Genomic DNA, 20,804 nt, shown 5'->3' on the forward strand with positions numbered 1-20,804 from the left:
TCCTCCAACAAGGCCCACATCTCCTAATAGTGTGCTCTCTATGAGCCTATGACCATTTTTCATTCAAACTACCACAGGGAAGAAAGGGTTATTTATCTTACAACTTTCAGGTCACACTCCATCACTGAAGGAAAACAGGGCAGGAACCTGGAGTCAAGAACTGAAGCAGAGATCATGGAGGAGTGCTCCTTAGGGCTTACTCTTCCTTCCTTCCTTCCTTCCTTCCTTCCTTCCTTCCTTCCTTCCTTCCTTCCTTCCTTCCTTCCTCCCTCCCTTCCTTCTTTTCTTTCTTATTTTTTTAATATTTGTTTTATTTATTATGTGTACGGTGTTCTGTCTGCACGTTTGACTGTGCACCAGAAGAGGGCATCAGATCTCTTTATAGATGGTTGTGAGCCACCATGTGGTTGCTGGGAATTGAACTCAGTTCCTCTTGAAGAACAGCCAATTCTCTTAATCTCTGAGCCATCTCTCCAGCTCCCCTCATTCTGCTTTCTTACACAATCCAGGACCAACTGCCCTCTAATATCAAGCTTTAATCAAGAAAATGCCCCACATGCCTATAGGCAGTCTGATAGAACATTTTCTCAATTCAACTGAGATTACTTTCCCTGAATAACTCTAGCTTGTGTCAAGTTGATAATAAATATACCCACACAACTGTGGACACCTAAATGTTGACAGAGCATCAAAGGTATACTGAAAAAAAAAGATAACCTGTTCAATAAATGATGCTGACCAAAATGGAAATCTGTGCTACAGAAGCATGAAATTAGATCCATGTCTCTGACTACACATAATAACCAATTCAAAGTGGATCAGAGACTTTAAAACAGAAATGTTGAAACTGATAGAGCAAAGCATAGGTAAAGGCTTCAAGATATGTAGGCAAGAACTTTCTGAAGCCAACCCCAGCAGCACAGGGAATAGCCCCAAGAATTAACAAATGGGATTACATGATAGTAAAAAGCTTCTTCATGGCAAAGAAGTTAACAGTAGAGCATAAATACAGCCAACAGACTGGCCTAGAACTTGCTACGTAGACCAGTCTGGCCTTGAACTCATCCACCTGTGTCTGTCTCCTGAGTGCTGGGATTAAAGATGTTCAACACCATGTCCAGCCTTTCTCTTGATATTGATTGGCATGTTTATTCCACTATGATCTGATAAGAAAGTTAAAGAAGTGTTTTGGTCTTGGTTAAAACTTGCTTTATGATCCACAGCATAAACATGATCTACAGCAGCTGAGTGAAATATTTTTTAGGTACCGGTTATGTCCATTTGAGCTATGGTTTAGATTAATTCTGAAGTTTCTTTGTTGATTTTTTTTGTCTTCTCTACCTGTTGATGAGAGTTATGATTGTATCTAGACCTGTCTGTCTCTTATATCCAGTAGTGTTTGTTTTATGGAAATTAGGTGTTTGTTGCATATATGTTTGCAATTGTATTTTTTTGGTAGACTATCCTTTTTAATAGTAATACAAAATGAGCTTTTTGTCTCTTCTAACTGGTTTTGTTTTGAAATCTGCCTTATCACATAGGAGTCTAGTGTTCCTGCATATTTTGGGCTTCCATCTGCTTGGCATTTTGATTTCCATCCTGTCATAGTTAAGGTTTTTATTGCTGTGAAGAGACACCATGACATGGCAACTCTTATAAGGAAAACATTTAATTAGGGTGGTTCGCTTACAGTTTCAGAGGTTCAGTCCATTCTTATCATGGCGACAGTGGCATGCAGGCAGATGTGATGCTGGAGCTGAGAGTCCTACATCTTGCAGGCAACAGGAAGTCTACTGAACAGTCACACCAAGGGAAGCTTGAGCAAAAGAGACCTCAGAGCCTGCCCCCACAGTGACACACTTCCTCCAACAAGGCCACATCTCCTAATAGTGCCATTCCCTTTGGGGACCATTTTCTTTCAAACTACCACACATCCTCTCACTTTCAGTCTCTGTTTGTCTTTGTCAGTGAGATGGTTCTTGTAGACCAAAAGCAAATAAATAAAGAAATAAATAGAGTTGGATCTTGTTTTTAACCTAATTTAATTGGAAAGTTAATACTATTTATATTTTTATTGATTTTTATTTTCTTATTAATGTGTATGTGTTTGTGTGAATGTATGCTTCTTGTGTGTATGCCTGCACAGGTCAGGAAAGGTGTCTTCCTGATCCCCTGGAGCTGGAGTTACAGTCAGCTCTGAGCCACCTGATGTAGATGCTGGGAACTGAGCTTGGGAAGAACAGTAAGTGCTCTTAGCTGCCGAGCCATCTCTCCAGCCCAAGACTATTTACACTTAGGGTCATTATTATTATTTTTTAAAATTTATTTTATTTATTTATTTACTTTTTTTAAAGCCAAATTTGAGGCAAGCTTTAATTAAATACTGGCCATGTGGATGGGAAATGGCCAGGTCCATACCCAGGTTCCTGGGAAATGGTGGGGTCATTATTATTATTGAGAGGGTTTTGTTGGTCCTGACAACTTTGTTGGTCATTCTCCCCGTTTGTTCAATTGCTGGTTTTTTTTATTTTTATTTTTTTATTTCATGTCTTAACTTTTTTTTTTTGTTTTTTTTTTTGTTTTTTTGTTTTTTTTTTTTGTTTTGTTTTGTTTTGTTTTTCGAGACAGGGTTTCTCTGTGTAGCTTTGCGCCTTTCCTGGAACTCACTTGGTAGCCCAGGCTGGCCTCGAACTCACAGAGATCCGCCTGGCTCTGCCTCCCGAGTGCTGGGATTAAAGGCGTGCGCCACCACTGCCCGGCTCATGTCTTAACTTTGTACCTAGTGAGTTTCTTCAGGGTTGTGTACAGAAGCAGGGGTGAGTCTGCTTGCAGGACACCCTGCCAGTGGCTACAACACTGAAGAAAATGCCCTCCTCCTTCCAGAAAACTGTTCTCTATTCATCGTTGGCTCAGTATTTTCATGATAAAAGGATGTCAACTTTTTTTTTTTCAGGTGCTTTTTCTGAATCAATGTGTAATGAATCATGTGAGATGAGTGTGTGTTTTCTCCTTCCTCTGTTAATGTAAAATATTGATTTATTGTCTAAATTTAGGTCCTCAAATATGCATGTGATCTATCACTGAGCTCTACCCCAGTATGCTGGTTGGTTTTTTTGATTGTGGAATTATCCTTCAATTTCAGGAATAAATCTCATCTGGTCATGGTGTATTACCCTTTTAATATGCTGCTGAATTTAGTTTGCTAACATTTTGTCGAGGGTTCTTTTTTTTTTCCATCAGTGTTTACTAAAGCTGTCTGGTTGTAGCTTCCTTGTGGAGCTTTGTCTGGTGTTGGTATCGGAGAAACACTGGCTTCACAGAGTGCGTTTGGAAACGTTCCTGCCTCCCCTTCTCCAGTCTCCTCCTTCTCATCCTCTTCTGTGAGGTTTGAGAAGGACTGGTATTGATAATTCCTTAAATGTTCGATAGAATTCACCATTGCTCTCAGATTCAGGGTCTAAAGGATTTCTGTTTCTTTTGATCCTGGCACCTGAATCAATGGGAAGAGGGCTGAACATCTTGTTTAGGACTTCCATGATAAACAGGATATTCAAGACTTTTAGCTCTGGTCAGTAAATAACCTCACACCCATAGACATGCAAGAAACTTCAATTTAACTCAATGGGTTTCCCCCCGCCCCTGGGGCAACATTTCTCTATGTAGCTCTGGCTGGCCTGTAATTCACTAGGTAGACTAGGCTGGCCTCAAACTGGTAGAGCTCTGCCTGCCTCTGCCTCCCGAGAGTGTGTGCTACCACACCTGGCTTCAGTGGGCTATCTTAAAAAAAATATAAACGTAGGAGGGAGGTGTGTCGGGAAGTAGAAGGGGTCCAGAAGGAGTGGGGGGAGCATAAGAGAGAGGAATTGGGGTGTGTATGAATGTAATCAAAATGCATTATATTCATGTATGAAATTGTTAAAGAATAAATAAACCGCTTTTAATAAAAAGGCCAGCTTGGAATAGGAATAGTAATTATCTTCTTTTAGAAACTAATTCTTTTTTTTTTTTTTTTTTGAGATAGGATCTCACTATATAGCTCCGACTGTCCTGGAACTCACTATGTAGACCAGGCTGACCTCGAACTCACAGAGATCCACCTGTCTCTGCCTCCCGAGTGCTGGGATTAAAGGGATGTGCCACCATGCCCAGCTAGAAACTAATTCTTAATTAGGTTTCCCCTTAGAAGACTTAATAAAGTTTCCACTATAGTAAGACGATATTGCTAGTTTCTAAAGTAGGATAAAAAGTTCAAGGTGCTGGGCTGGTGAGATGGCTCAGTGGGCAAACGTACTTGTCCTCTGACCTTCACGTGGACATTTTGCTGTAAATGCATTTAAGAGAGAATGAGTTATTTCTCCGTGTCACATTGAGAGAGTAATAGGACTTGGAAAGCTTGAGATGAGTGAGGCAAACTTACGTGTCTTTTTTCATTTAAACATTTTCTGGTCATATAATGTGGTATCAGGAGCCACTGTAGATACTGAGGGCAGTGACTAACAGCAACAAAAAGATACCATTCCCTGCCTTAATAGCTCAAATACCTCACAGACCAGTATGTTGTTCCTCAATTTGTGCCAGGAAGCAAGGAGCATCTTGGGAGACTGGGGCACCGTTTGGGTGTAGTGACTTGTCTGGATCCGTTAGCAATGTGTGCCAATGGCCATACGAAGCCACAGCTGAGCCAGGCCTACCTCTCTTGTGCAGATCATTTTTTTGCAGACCAGGCCTCGCCTGCCACACACAGCTGCCATGCTGAGCAGCTGCATTGATGGCTTTATCTACGCCTGGTCTATCCATGGGAATGGAGGTCTGCTGGGAAAGTTCTCCGTGGACCTTGAAGAGGATGAGAATGTTCTTGTGGGTGCCATGGCCACTGATGAAAACGACTGGATCCTCATCACAGGGGATAGTAAAGGAAAGATCAAGGTGAGGAAGGACTGGAGCCATCCCAGCTTCTGGCCATCCGTGTGCTGCACGCGGCCCTTGGCTCCCTCCTGCTCCCATTGGGTACTGGTTTCACTGGAGGAGGTGGGTGGGGGCAAGATAACTTATTTAGGAGTCTCCTGATCTGCCATGGTCAGTGAAATGAGTCAGGGCTTGTTGAAAAGGTCCCTCCAAGCTCCCCCGGCCAGTGGATCCTATTATCCATCCTTGTCACCCCACAACTCCCACACCTGCCAGCCATGTGTCTCATCTGTCCACAGCTGTCACATAGTTGACTCTGTGAGACATGAGGCACAAGTGCCTTGTCCATCTAAGCTACTCAAAACCCCTCTGCCTGCTGACCAAGGGGGTCTGGCTTAGAAGACCCTATGGCCCCTCTGTCGTGCGTAGTTATTTACCTCAGAGGTGTAAGAATGAACCACTCCCAAAGCTCAGAGGAACAGTGTGGGAAGAACCCACAGCATGCTCTGGGGTTGGAGCCAGGGACACTAACTCACACTTTGTACCTAGATCTGGGACATCAAGGATTACTGCTTCTTTGTTGGCCAGAGACTCCAATCCAGTGGGATCAAGATCTCCACTGAAACAAAGAATAAGTTCCGGTTCTTAATTCCTAAACAACTCCAGGCCTGCTCCATGAACTACATCCCCCAGAAGGAGACAGAGGTAGGAAGATGGCAGGAGGGTTGCTTGGGAAAGTTCCACTAAGGAGCCAGGACTGTGGTTTTCCGTGAACATCATGAGTCTTCACGCTCCCTTCATGATGTTGGGCCTATGTGGAAAAATCTGTCAGTCAGATGTCATCATTAGCTCAGGTGACAAGGGCCAAGTATGCTCACAGGTAGTCATTGCACGTGTATACACAGATACATGCTCATCATCCCCTTCCCACACATGTTGATCTTTGCAGTGAGGACCCTAGAGTCCTGAGTTTAAAATTGAAATATTATATACTCTTTTGAGCAGTCGACACTTTTACATGATTCAGAGGACTTGGTGTTTCGCCCCAGGGCCTCACAAAATCAAGTGTTGTTCCTTTAGTTACCAAGAAAAAAATAAATGGGAGTGACAGAGTGATGTCACTACATCATCCCTAGGATGACTGAAACCGAGAAGGCACAAGCCAAAGTCTGTAGGGATACAGACCAAGTGGAACAGCCACTGGGGGCAGGCACTGGCAATTAGTAGAGTCTCTTTGGGGGATTATTTGACAATAGCTACCTAACCTGAGTGTGTATGCCCTTCTGCCTGGCAGCTCCAGTCTAGGTTTACACCCAGAAGGTCACGTAAAACATGGGAAGAAGGCTGAGAGAATTACCATTGATAACGGCCCCACACTGGAAACATCCACACACTCATCAGCCTGGGCTGGAGCCACACTGTGGATTTCATACACAGAGCAGTAACTGATCACATCTACTCACAAAATCAGTGACTCTTGAGAAAATTAAGCCAAGTCAGACCCCGAAGCGTGTACACTGTATATGTTTGTTCTGTTTATATGAAGCATTAACAGTAGAAAAAAATGAGCCTGCCTCCTGTCAGAAGTGATAACTCTTGCTGGGGTGGGGAATGGCTGGGAGAAATCTTGAGGTGGTGTCAGGGCTGACAGTATTATGACTCATTATGTGGGTCTGATTATACATTCATGTTTAGTTTGTATATGCATGTTTAAATACATTTATTATACATACAGCTTTTTTTATGTGTGCATTATACATATATGAAAGTTTTAAAAGTGCCCAGGCAACTTGTGAGGCACAGTTCTTCCCTGAAGTGGCCACTGGTGGTTTCTGGCTATTCTGGTGTTGGTTGACGTGAGTGTGCAATGACGTGAGTGTACACGTGGACAGTAATTTTTACCTGAAGGTGTGGCAGCACTTCCCTTGCTGTTCTCACTCCAGAATGCATTTCGGGAATCTTTCTAGAGCTGTATAGTAAGTCACAGGCTAATGCTATTAACAAATTCCTTTCAAGGGGAAAATGGCTTTGTCTTAATCTTAAAAGTGAATCTTAGTAGCGAGTGCTATTTCACATGTGTTAGTGTGTCTGAAGGATACATTGCCAAAAGTGGGGTACTAGGCCAAAGGGTTCCATGTATTTGCAATTTTATTATCCATCTTGCAACCATAATTAGAGATCTAGCTGTGTATCCCAAGCTGGCCTTCAAGTCACCATCCTCCTGCCTCAGCCTCGTAGTTCTGCGTTTACATGACTGCATGCGGTTGCTTTATGTACCTTTTGACTCTCCGAGAAAGTATATTATGCTCAGATAACTAGTTTTAGCATGAAGAAATTGCGCTGTACCCATGTCTGCTGGGAAGTGGCCCCTCCCGGATTCAGTACATGAGGCGCATCTGATGTTAACACAACCATGACAATAATGACTGATGGTGCTGGCTTACTGCTTGCTGTGTTTCCGAGTCTGTAGTATGTGCCACGTGCCCTTGGTCTCCTCAGAGGCTCTGGGGAGTGATGCTTTGCAGATGAGAGGGATGGAGTGGAGGTGCCAGCACTTGTATCGAAGCCCGTGGAGCTGCTGGCACTGGGTTTGAGATTAAAACCAAGTCTGTCAATTTCAGAACCTGCTTGTGCCTGTGTGCCCTTGGCTTTATGATGAGGCATTTAAAAGAATTTGAGATAGTGTTTTCACAACTAGATCGTCACCAAATACTCTTTTCTCTTAAAATTTTTATTACAACTATTTTATCTGAAAAATCAAAATTATACACATTTCTAGGGTACAGCGTAATGTGTGTTTACAAAGGAGAATGACAATTAAGTTAACATTCATCACCTTGCTTGCTTATTTTTGTGATAAGACAGTTAAAATTTACTCTTGGTTATTTTGAAGAGTATACTATTGATTATAGCCTTGGCTGTTTTAAGCATGCAGCATTTTGTTATTGGCCTTGAACAGTAAATCTCAAAACTTATTTCTTCTGTCCAACTGAAACTTTGTATCCTCGTTTCCTATTGATATTTTAATTAATTTTTAGTTAGCATATAAAATAATAGGTTTCCTGACAGTTTTTCACATGCACATCACCCTACTTTGGTCATATTGCACCCCACTAAACCTCTCATCCCTGCCCCTGCCCCAATTGCTGGTCTCCTTCTTTTACACCAAAGTCCCTCCTTCTGTTGTTCTCATGTTATAGAGTAACGCATTTATGTGTCGACATGCGCGTATACATGTACATCCTTAAAGATTCCACGTACACAGAATCCTTTCACTAATACCCATCATTCTATACATACATGAGATTATGTGGTATTTGCCTTTTATGACAAATGACAGCCTTTTTTTCTTTCTTTTTTCCTTCCTTTCTTTCTTTCTTTCTTTCTTTCTTTCTTTCTTTCTTTCTTTCTTTCTTTTTTCCTTCCTTCCTTCCTTCCTTCCTTCCTTCCTTCCTTCCTTCCTTCCTTCTATTTGTTTTTTCAAGACAGGGTTCCACTGTATACCCCTGGTTGTCCTGGAACTCACTCTGTAGACCAGGCTGGCCTGGAACTCACAAGGGATCCACCTGCCTCTGCCTCCTGAGTGCTTGGATTAAAGGTGTGTGCCACCCCTGCCCAGCTCTAAGCTTTTACTGTTAAAAAAAAAAAGAAAATGGACAAAATCTAAGGATGGCACGAAACTGACTCAATAAGAGATAGAAAATCTGGAGACATGGGCTGTCTGAAGAAAACAAGTAAATGGATGAGATGTGGGACATCTCACAGAGGGATGCAGGGGCACAAATGCCTTTGCCAGGGAATTCCATTGAATATTGAAAATACAAATAATAGTTCTGCACAAACTCTTCCAAGAGTTTTCTGTGAGGCCAGGATTACTCTGATAGTAACTTTGATGCCAAGCATAGGTCTCATGAGACCTTGTCTCAAAACAATTAAAAATCTAAACTAAAAGACCAACCAACCAAACCAAACAATGCTCCCCACCGAAACAAGTAAAAAAACCAGAGAACCCACCAGCGCTGATTGGGCTAAGAGGTGAGTCTTAGTTCTCATAGCTGAATACCCCAGCCTCTAGGCTTTGGGCCCAGGGGCACAACCCTGCGCCCCCACACCACCACCCATTGCAGTCCCAGTTTCAGGCCAGCAGACAGGTCTCCTGAAGACAGGTCAGAATACCACCATCCCCTACCAGATCCCGCAACCCACAAGCTCCACCTCCCCCCAATCCACTACCCTCCAAGACTGCATCTGCTATCTGAGAAAGAGCCTGCCAGCACTGATTGGACTAAGAGCTGCTCCCGAGACACAGAGTCCCATCAGCACTGATTGGACCAATAGCCCCCATTAGACCAAGAACTCCCATTGGACCAAGAGTATCAATCGGACCAAGAGAGGCTCCCTCAGACACAGACACTGCTTGCACTGAGTGGAAAAAGAGATGGGTAGACACTGGTGCAAAAATATAGTCAACAACATAAAGATCAATATGGCACCATCTGAACCTAGTGGTTCTACATCAGCAAGACCTGAACATCCCAACACAGAAGCAGCAGAAGAAATTGACCTTAAAAATGACTTTAAGAAGATGATGGAGGCCTTTAAAGAGGAAGTGAAAAATTCCCTTAAAGAAATTGAGGAAAAGACAAACAAAAAATTGAAATAAATAAATAAATCCCTTAAAGAAAGCTAAGAAAAAGCAATTGAACAGGTGAAGGAAACAGTTCACAATTTGGAAACTGAAACTGACAATAAAGAAGACACAAACTGAGGGAATGCTGGAAATGGAAAATCTGAGTAAACAAACAGGAACTACAGATGCAAGCTTAACCAACAGAATGCAAGAGATGGAGGAGAGAATCTCTGGCATTGAAGATATGATAGAGGAAATAGATTCGTCAGTCAAAGAAAACACTAAAGCCAACAAACTCCTAACACAAAACATCCAGGAAATTTGGGGCACCATGAAAAGACCAAACCTAAGAATAATAGGGATAGAAGAAGGAGAAGAATACCAGCTCAAAGGCACAGAAAATATGTCCAACAAAATCATAGAAGAAAACTTTCCCAACCTAAAGAAGGAAATGCCTATGAAGATACAAGAAGCTTTCGATCCAAATAGACTGAATAAAAAAAAAAAAGTCCCCTCTGTACATAATAATCAAACCACTAAACATACAGAATAAAGAAAAAAATTAAGAGCTACAAAGAAAAAGACCAAGTAACATATAAAGGCAGACCCATCAGAATAACACCTGACTTCTCAATGGAGACTCTGAAAGCCAGGAGGCCCTGGACAGATGTTATGCAGACACTAAGAGATCATGGATGCCAACCTAGACTATTATAATCAGCAAAACTTTCAATCACCACAGATGGAGTAAACAAAACATTCCATGATAAAACGAGATTTAAACAATACCTATCCACAAATTCAGCCCTACAGAAAGCACTAGAAGGAAAAAATCCAACCTAAGGAAGTTAGATATACCCATGAAAACACGGGCAATAGATAGTCTCACACCAACAAATATCAGAGAAGGGAAACACACAACACTACCACCAAAAAAATAACAGGAATTACCAATCACTGGTCATTAATATCCATTAATATCAATAGTCTCAATTACCCTATAAAAAGACACAGGTTAACAGAACGGATATGAAAACAGGATCCATCCTTCTGCTGCATGCAGGAAACACACTTCAACTTCAAAGACAGACACTAACTCAGAGTAAAAGGCTGGGAAAAGACTTTCTAATCAAATGGACTCAAGAAGCAAGCTGGTATAGCAATCCTAATATCTAATAAAATAGATTTTAAACTGAAATCAAGAGGAAGAGATCGGGAAGGACATTACATATTTATCACAGGGAAAATCCACCAAGATGAAGTCTCAATTCTGAACATTTATGCCCCAAATACAAGGGCACCCACATTTGTAAAACAACAACAACAACAACAACAACAGCAGCAGCAACAGCAGCAGCAGCAAAAACATTACTAAAGCTCAAATCACACATCAAACCCCATACACTAGTAGTGGAAGACTTCAACACCCCACTTTCACCAATGGATAGGTCTGCCAGACAGAAACTTAACAGAAAAATAAGGGAACTAACAGACATTATGGGTCAAATGGACTTAATAGATATCTATAAAACATTCCACCCTAACACAAAAGAATATAATTTCTCAGCACCCCATGGAACTTTCTCTAAAATCGACCACATGCAAATCTCAACAGCTACAAAAAAAAATTGGAATAACCTTCTGTATTTTATTGGACCACCATAGCTTAAAGTTAGATTTCAACAACAACAAAAATTACAGAAAGCCTGCAATCACATGGAAACTGAATAATGCCCAACTGAATCACCAAGGGTCAAGGAAGAAATAAAGAAAGAAATTAAAGATTTCCTAAAATTCAATGAAAATGAATGTACAACATACCCAAACTTATGGGACACTATGAAAGCAGTGCTAAAAGGAAAATTCATAGCACTAAATGCCCACATAAAGAAGATGGAGAAATCTCACACTAGTGACTTAACAGCACAACTGAAAGCTTTAGAACAAGAAGAAGTAAACTCACCCAGGAGAAACAGATGCCAGGAAATAATCAAATTGAGGGCTGAAATCAATAAAATAGAAACAAAGAGAACAATACAAAGAATCAATGAAAGAAGAGTTGGTTCTTTGAGAAAATCAACAAGATAGACAAGCTTTTATCCAAATTAACCAAAAGGCAGAGAGAGAGAGAGAGAGAGAGAGAGAGAGAGAGAGAGAGAGAGAGAGAATCCAAATTGACAAAATCAGAAATGAAAAGGGAGATATAACAACAGACAATGAGGAAATCCAGAGAATTATCAGGTCATACTTCAAAAACCTGTACTCCACAAAATTGGAAAATCTGAAAGAAAAGGACAATTTTCTGGATACGTACCACATACCAAAGTTAAATAAAGACCAGATAAACTATTTAAATAGATCATCAACCCCTAAGGGATTAGAAACAGTCATTAAAAGTCTCCCAACCAAAAAAAGCCCAGGACCAGATGGTTTCAGTGTGGAATTCTACCAGATTTTCAAAGAAGAGCAAACATGAATACTCTTCAAATTGTTCCACACCATAGAAACAGAAGGAACATTACCAAATTCTTTTTATGAGGCTACAGTTACCCTGATACCCAAGCCACACAAAGATGCAACAAAGAAAGAGAATTACAGACCAATCTCCCTCTTGAACATTGATATAAAAATATTCAATAAAATATTGACAATCCGAAACTAAGAACACATCAAAAAATTATGTATCATGACCAAGGAGGCTTCATCCCAGGGATGCAAGGATGGTTCAACATATGAAAATCTGTCAATGTAATACACTATATAAACAAACTGAAAGAAACACATGATTATCTCATTAGATGCTGAAAAAGCCTTTGACAAAATTCAACACCCCTTCATGATAAAGGTCCTAGAGATATCAGGAATATAAGGAATATACCTAAACATAAGAAAGGCAATTTACAGCAAGCTGACAGCCAATATCAAATTAAATGGAGAGAAACTCAAAGTGATTCCACTAAAATCAGGAATAAGACAAGGCTGTCCACTCTCCCCATATTTATTCAATATAGTACTTGAAGTTCTATCTAGAGCAATAAGACAACAAAAGGAGATCAAGGGTATACAAATTTGTAAGGAAGAAGTCAAAGTTTTGCTATTTGCAGATGATATGATAGTATACATAAGTGACCCCAAAAATTCTACCAGGAAACTCTGACAACTGATAAACACGCTCAGTAATGTGGCAGGATACAAGATTAATTAAAAAAAAATCAGTAGCCCTCCTATATACAAATGATAAACAGGCTGAGAAAGAAATCTGAGAAACACCACCTTTTACAATAGCCACAAATAATATAAAATACCTTGGGGTAACTCTAACTAAGCAAGTGAAAGACCTGTATGATAAGAACTTTAAGTCTCTGAAGAAAGAATTGAAGAAGATATCAAAAAATGGAAAGTTCTTCCATGCTCATGGATAGGTAAGATTAACATATTAAAAATAGCAATCTTACCAAAAGCAATCTACAGATTCAATGCAATCCCCATCAAAATCCCAATACAATTCTTCACAGACTTGGAAAGAACAATACTCAACTTCATATGGAAAAACAAAAAACCCAAGATAGCTAAAAGAATCCTGTACAACAAAAACCACCTCTGGAGGCATCACAATCCCTGACTTCAAGCTCTGCTATAGAGCTATAGGAATAAAAACTGCTGGTACTGGCATAAAAACCGACATGTGGACCAATGGAACCGAATTGAAGACCCTGACATTAATCTGCACACGTATGAACACCTGATTTTTGACAAAGAAGCCAAAGCTGTACAATGGAAAAAAAGAAAGCATCTTCAATAAATGGTGCTGGCATAACTGGATGTCAACATGTAGAAGATTGCAAATAGATCCATATCTGTTGCCATGCACAAAACTCAAGTCCAAGTGGTTCAAAGACCTCAACATAAGTCCAGTTACACTGAACTTGGTAGAAGAGAAAGTAGGAAGTAGTCTTGAACGCACTGGCACAGGAGACCATTTCCTAAATATAACACCAGTAGCACAAACACTGAGAGCAACAATTAATAAATGGGACCTCTTGAAACTGAGAAGCTTTTGTAGGGCAAAGTACATGGTCAATAAGACCAAACAACAGCCTATAGAATGGGAAAAGATCTTCACCAACCCCACATCTGACAGAAGGCTGATCTCCAAAATATATAAAGAATTCAAGAAACTAGACATCAAAATACTGAACAATCCAATTAAAAAAATGGGCTACAGATCTAAACTGATAATTCTCAACAGAAGACTCTCAAATGGCTGAAAGTCTTGTATATTATTAAAAGGCCAGCCTTAATAATATACTTCCCAGGGGCTCAGAAGAGAAACTATGAACAGTGAGAATTATTTTCGGGAAATGAATCTAAGTACACCAAGCTCTTTGTCCGTCTACTTTATTCCTCTGGGATAAGATCCTATCTACACAGCTTCAGTTCTATTCTCATGCCAAGCTTCTTCCTTGCCTGATTTCTCTCTGCATTTATCTGCTGCTCTTTCTAAGTTCTATCTTAATTCTCTCATCTTAGTTCTGCCCCATCTAGGTTCTCATCCATCTAGTTCTCTCCCATCTTAGCTCCTCTCCCATCTCCTTCTTTCTCATCTTGTTCTTCCTCACCTTGTTCTTCCCCATCTGGCTCTTCCTCATCTTCCATCTTGTTCCTCTAGTACTCTCTTCTAGTCCTCCAATCTGGTTCTTCCCCATCTCAATTCATTCCTCTCCAGTTCTTACCCATCTAGTTCTTCCATTCTCTTTTCTTTTCTCTGTCCATCTCCTCTGCTCTGAAAATAAAACTGCCTTTTTATCCCTTTGACCCTTATCTCTTCAAACTATCTCTGCTCCCACTGTTTCTGTGCTTGGTCACTAAACAACTTGGCTAGGCAGCTTCCATCACAGCTCAGTGTACCTGTAAGTTGGAACCCTTTAGTTCTGAATTAATTGTTAAGGGTGTATCTAAGACTAGATTTTAGATCTAGATACTAGACTTTGGAAAGGAGAAAGTTAAGCTTAATTAGCATACCCATCAGGCCTTCTCAAACAGGTAGTCTGGACACTTAAGTCTGTTCTTAGAGAGTACAGAGGTATCTCTGATAAGATACTTTCTTCCATCTGGGGATGGACCTGGCTGGATGCTGCCAATGATGATAATTACAGGGAGGCTTGAACTGGGGTTCTGGCTGTGCATAGCTGTCAGCACAGAAGGTTATCTAAATATTAGTAGAGGGGAAATGGTGCCCAATAAATGATGGAAAAGGTACAATAGCACATGAGAAATTCATAGTAGAAAATGGTTAATAATCATAAGCCAATATCACCAAAAATCCCTGAGCCTCAGCTTGACCTCTGGAAGGCCCTTGGCTCCTTCCAGGCATTAGCTTGTCATAATCAACTGAAATCTTACTTCATTTATATTTTTGCGGCTTGTAGCATGAAAGACATTTAAGGAATTGCTCAACATCCTTAGTCATCAGGAAAATGCAAATCAAAATGACTCTGAGATACCATCTTCCACCTGTCAGAATGGCTATGATCAAAAACACTGATGACAGCTTATTTTGGAGAGGATGCTGAGCAAGGGGAACACTCCTCCACTGTTGGTGGGAGTGCAAACTTGTACAGCCACTTTGGAAATCAGTATGGTGGTTTCTCAGAAAATTGTGAATCAATCTATCTCAAGACCCAGCTATACCACTCTTTGGCATATACCCAAGAATACTCAATCATACCACAAGGACACATGCTCAACTATGTTCATAGCAGCATTATTCGTAATAGCCAGAACCTAGACAACCTAGATGCCCCTCAACCAAAGAATGGATAAAGAAAATGTGGCACATATACAAAATGGAGCACTAATCAGCAGTAGAAAACAATGATATCATGAAATTTGCAGGCAAATGGATGGGACTAGAGAATATTGTCCTAAGTGAGGTAACCCAGACTCAAAAGGACAAACATGGTATGTATTCACTCATAGGTGAATGCTAGATGAAAGCAAAGGATAGACAGACTGTAATCCACAGCTCCAGAGAAGCTGGCTAACTTCTCTGGGATAGGCATAGATCACCCAGCGAAGGAGAAATAGATGAGATCTACATGGGTGAACTGGGGGTGGGGGGGTGGTAATGGAGGGCAAGGGATAGAGGATGAGAACATAAGGGAACAGGAGGTTCGAGCTGGAACAGGGACAGAGTGGGAGAGCAAGGAAAGAGATACCATGATAAATGAAGACATCATGGGAATAGGGAGAAACAGGGTGCTGGGGAAGTTCCCAGGAATCCACAAGGATAACTCCATCTTAGACTACTAGCAATAGCTAAGAGGGTGCCTGAACTGGCCTACTCTGGTGATCAGATGGGTGAATACCCTAACTGTCATCATAGGGCCTCCATCCAGTAACTGATGGAAGCAGATACAGACATCCACGGCTAGGCGCCAGGCAGAGCTCCAGGAGTCCAATCCATGAGAGAGAAGAGGGATTCTATGAGCAACGGACATCGAGATCATAATGGGAAAACATAGAGAGAAGGCCAGCCAAACTAGTGGGAATTCATGAACTGTGGACCAATAGCTGTGGAGCCCCCTTGAAACTGGACTAGGTCCTCTGGATACATGAGAGAGTTGTTTAGCTTAAACTGTTTAGGGGGCTCCTAGGCAGTGGGATCGGGATCTGTCCCTGGTGCATGAGCCAGCTTTTTGGAGCCTAGTGCCTATGGTGGGACACCTTGCACAGCCTTAGTGCAGGGGGAAGGGCTTGGACCTGCCTCAACTGAATGTACCAGGCTTTTCTGACTCCCCATGGGAGACCTTGCCTTGGAGGAGGTGGGAATGGGGATTGGGTTGGGGGGGAAGGCTGGGGGGGGGAGTGGGAGGAGGGAGGAGAGGAGGATCTGTGGTTGATATGTAAAATGAGTAGAAAATTTCTTAATAATAAAAAAGTCAAACTTCTTAGTGTGTATTTTAGTTTCACATGTGATAATGGTTGGTTTTCTTTTGACAGCCCACTGTGTTTGTGTTTGACCCACACTTTCTGATACTATTCTTGTACAGCAGGGTTTCACACATGCTTAGGTTAGTTTCTGAGCTCTCTGCTGCCTTTCACTGTTGCGTTACAGTTTGCAGTAGTCGGAATAAAGCAGAATAAATGTTCCTTCCTCAGTCTTGTTTGATCTCAAAATGGTTGGGTCTGGGCAGACGGCTCAATGGATACAGCACCTCACACTTGCTGCCGAGTGTGAGGACTGGAGTCTGAACCCCAGAACCTATCTAACAACTGAGCAGGCAGGGCTTGGGTCAGAGACTGGGGATCCCTGGGGCAAGCTGGCTAGCTAGACCAACTGGGATTGGCAAACTCTGGGTTCACCAAGAGATCCTGAGAGATCAAGGAAGGCACCTGAGGTCAACTTCATACCTCTACTGCATCACATACATGCATGTGCTCATGTATACATGTGGGCTGAACACAGGCAAACATGTATGTACATATGCACATGACACACACACACACACACCACACACACATACACACACCACACCACACACACACACATACACACAGACACCACACAATACACATACCACACACACACATACACACCACCCACACACCACACACACCACATACCACACACATACCACACAATACACACACCACACACACATACACACCACACACACACACCACCCACACACACACTACACACACCACACACACCACGTACCACACACACATACCACACACACATACACACACCACATACACACACGTATCACACACACACATATACACACAACACATGTACACCCACACCTCCCACACCATACACACCACACACACATACACACCACACACACACACCACCCCCACCACACACACACTCCACCCACACACACCCCACACACCACACACATACACACCACATACACACACGTATCACACACACATACATACAACACACGCACCCCCACACCCCCCCACACCATACACACACACACACACACACACACACACACACACACACACACACACGGTCACTTCCCAGTTATATAGACTTCCTTCCTCTCACAGTGTAACGTTTTTTTTGTGGTGTGATGTCCGTGTCCCCAGCCACTCCTTGCAGTTTGTCCTTCCGCTACTCTGCTGAGAAGAGTTAGAAGACGTTGTAGGCTTATGTTGTGGTCCCATCACCTTGCAGCTCTGTGGCTTCAGGTTGATTTCCGAATATCTCTGATTCTCTCTTCTCAGTAAAGTGGTGATCATGCTCTACAGCATATGAGGTTGTGGGTTCCAGCGAGATAGTCTATGTAGAGTAAATGGGAAATGATTCTGATGGCTTAACCAAGGGGCCGCTGAGGCCAGGGCTGAAACCTACTAAAGGTCATCAGTGGCACGTTAACGTGAAGTGCCCAGAGGTAGTTCATGGGCTGGTGTCCAGGTGCCTTTCCCTGGGCTCTGCTGCTCTGGGTCCTAGGTAACTGCTAAGGTGCAATCTGTGTGATAGCATTGTGTAAGTCATCCTTTACTGCCCCGCTACAGGTTGTGGAAGGCCAGACCATTTCTCTGGTTCCCCCACCACTTCTGGTTACCTGGAATAGCCACATGGAGAGCGTATCGGATGTCCTGTATGTGGACACCTTCCAGTTGGTTGTTAGTGCTGGTGAGGACCGGGACGTCAAGGCTTGGAAACTTTCTGGTGATACCATAGGTATGGGTGCTGCCGAAGCACGGCCTTTCCTATCCCAGTCCCTGAGGGAACATACCCTGGCATCACCCTGAAGCCCCGTGGGGAGAAGGGTCTTGCAGCTACTCAGAGAATCTTGCAAGATATGAATTGGTCTGCTTGTCCACTTGGCCGTCAGCTATCTTTCCATTCATTCACTCATCCACCCAGCTTTGCTTGTCTTGGTGAGTTTTAGAAAATTGTGTATCTCGTAAAGTGTGTTCTTTTCTCTTAAGAAAATAAGCACAGTTCTGGTGTTACAGAAAGAAAAGCTCAGAAATTCAAAGTATTCCATTTTGAATTTCCAGAGTGTACATCTCTCTGTCTGTATAGCCCACATTGGGAAGCAGAAACCCCTGGGTGTCCTCCGACTCCTACCTTGGCTGCTACGTGTGTGTGTGTGTGTGTGTGTGTGTGTGTGTGTGTGTGTGTTTTACAATTATTTATGTATTGGGGGAGGCACATGCCATGGAATGCATGCAGAGGTCAGAGGACAACTGTGGGAGGTGGTTCTCTCCTTCTGCTGTGTCCCTGGGGTGGAACTCGGACCACTAGGCTTGGTGGCAAGTGCCTTCACCACTGAACCGGCTCGCCAGGCCCTGACATTTTTTCTTTTCCTGTATATGTGTAGGTATGGTGTCTGTACAGGTCTGTGCAAATGTGTTTGTGGGTACATGTGCACGTGTGCACTCACTTGTGTAGGTCAGAGGTCGACGTTGGGTGTCTTCTTCACTCTCCCTCCACCTTCTTTTTTGAGACAGGGTCTCTCACTGAACCTGGAGCTCACTGATTTGGTTAGGCGGGTTAGGCAGTGAGTTCTAGGGATTTGCCTGTCTCTGTGCCCCAGCATGGAGGTGTGCACGGCTGTCCTGGCTTTCAGGGTGAGTGGTCAGGATGTGAACTCAGTCTTTAGGCTTCTGTAGCAGGCACGTTAGCAGCTGAGCCATCTCTTTGGACCCTAATTTGTTTGTTTGTCTTTTTGATGACAGCATTTCACTATGACAGCCCAGGCTGGCCTTGGACTTTTGTCTTGTATTCTCCAATGCTGGGCCCCAGGTGGGGGCTGCTCTCCCTGGCCTGGTTTCTAAACTCAGATTGTTTCTGCACATTGTACACACGGGGTCATGGAGTGAGTGAGCTTTTCTTTGTTTCTGTTTTCTTTCTCTAAACAGTCTAGCTGTGGAGTTTCTACAGTAAATATCATGCTTAACTCCTGTTACTTTTTCTAGCTATTTTACATGATTGAGAATAATACTCCTATAAACACTCTTATAACTTTTTTACAAATAAACAAATATTTGCATTCTTGTTTGGTATGTATCTAGAGATGATTCTTAATCAAGGATATATGTGATATATAATATGTTCTCCCCTCAGTTTCAGTTGATATTGCCCTGTGGTCTTTTGAAGTGGTTCCCAATTTCCGTTCTTCCACCAGCTGAGTATAAAGCCCGACTTTGTCCCAGCACTCTAGCTACCCTTCCTCAGATCCCTGAACCCTGTCACCCTGCAGTGTCTCCCTTCTTCTCAGTCCTGCTTTCTGCTTTCTCTCAGCCTGACTAGTTTAGACACCATATAGCCGTGAGATCATGAGATCATTGCCTTGTGTCTGCTCCTTTCATTGGGCCTTGTGTTTTCAAGGTTCATCCCCATTGTCATAGTCACAAAATTCCCTTCTTTTTAAAGAATAATTTATTTATTCTTATCTTATGTACATTGGTATTTTGCCTGCATGTATGTCTGTGTGAGGGTGTCAGATCTTGGAGTTACAGACAGTTGTGAGCTGCCATTTGGGTGCTGGGAATTGAACCTGGGTCATCTGGAAGAGGAGTCAGTGCTCTTAACCACTGAGCCATCTCTCCAGCCCCAGAATTCCCTTCTATCCTAAGGCTGAAGAGCATTCCATTAGAGGCGTGTTGTTTACAGGTTTTGGCCACTGGCAATAATGCTGCACTGACATCTGAGAGTAGGGGTGGGCGGGGCAAATGATCCTGTTTTCAGTGTGTGTGTGTGGGGGGGGGGGCGGGGGAGGGTCTCACTGTGTAGGCTATATTGACCCCAATTTTACAATTCTCCTGTCTCTGCTTCCCAAATGTGTTAACCACATGCTTGCATTTCTTTTAGGAGAATTGCCAGAAGGGGGTGGCTGGATCTAATGGAAGTCCCAATTTCAATTTTGAGGAATGCCACACTGCTTCCTAGAGTAGTTACCCAGGGTTACGTTCCTGCAAGGGTTCTGATTTCTCTGCATGTTCCCTGAATCAAAGAGATGCCTGTTTCCTGCCTTCCTGATAACAACCCCACTAATGAGTGTGAGGTGTATTCCTGTTCCCTGGTAGAGGTGCTGAGCATCTTTCCACATCCTCCTGGCCATTTGCATATCTCATTTGGATAAATGTCTATTCAAGTCCTTTGTCCATTTTAGAATCAGGTCTTTCTGCTATTAGTCTGCAGAGTTACATATTTTAGTGGTTAGCTTGGCCCGTGTTGGATATATGGTAAGGTAGTTTTTCCCTTCCATAGGTCATCTTTCACCTACCCGGAAGT

General features: G+C 42.4%; 1 protein-coding gene across 1 annotated transcript in view; it reads left to right on the forward strand.

Moving 5' to 3' along the window:
- The window catches only part of Efcab8 (EF-hand calcium binding domain 8), a 74,291-nt gene that overhangs the window by 48,866 nt on the left and 4,621 nt on the right, over positions 1–20,804 (forward strand). Inside the window, exons 21-23 of the mRNA XM_059261675.1 lie at positions 4,705–4,926; positions 5,455–5,610; positions 18,074–18,242. Coding sequence (XP_059117658.1) covers positions 4,705–4,926; positions 5,455–5,610; positions 18,074–18,242 — 547 coding nt within the window. The remainder of the gene's footprint in view (positions 1–4,704; positions 4,927–5,454; positions 5,611–18,073; positions 18,243–20,804) is intronic.

The sequence above is a fragment of the Peromyscus eremicus genome, chromosome 4, assembly GCF_949786415.1.
Source record: "Peromyscus eremicus chromosome 4, PerEre_H2_v1, whole genome shotgun sequence".
NCBI lineage: Eukaryota > Metazoa > Chordata > Mammalia > Rodentia > Cricetidae > Peromyscus > Peromyscus eremicus.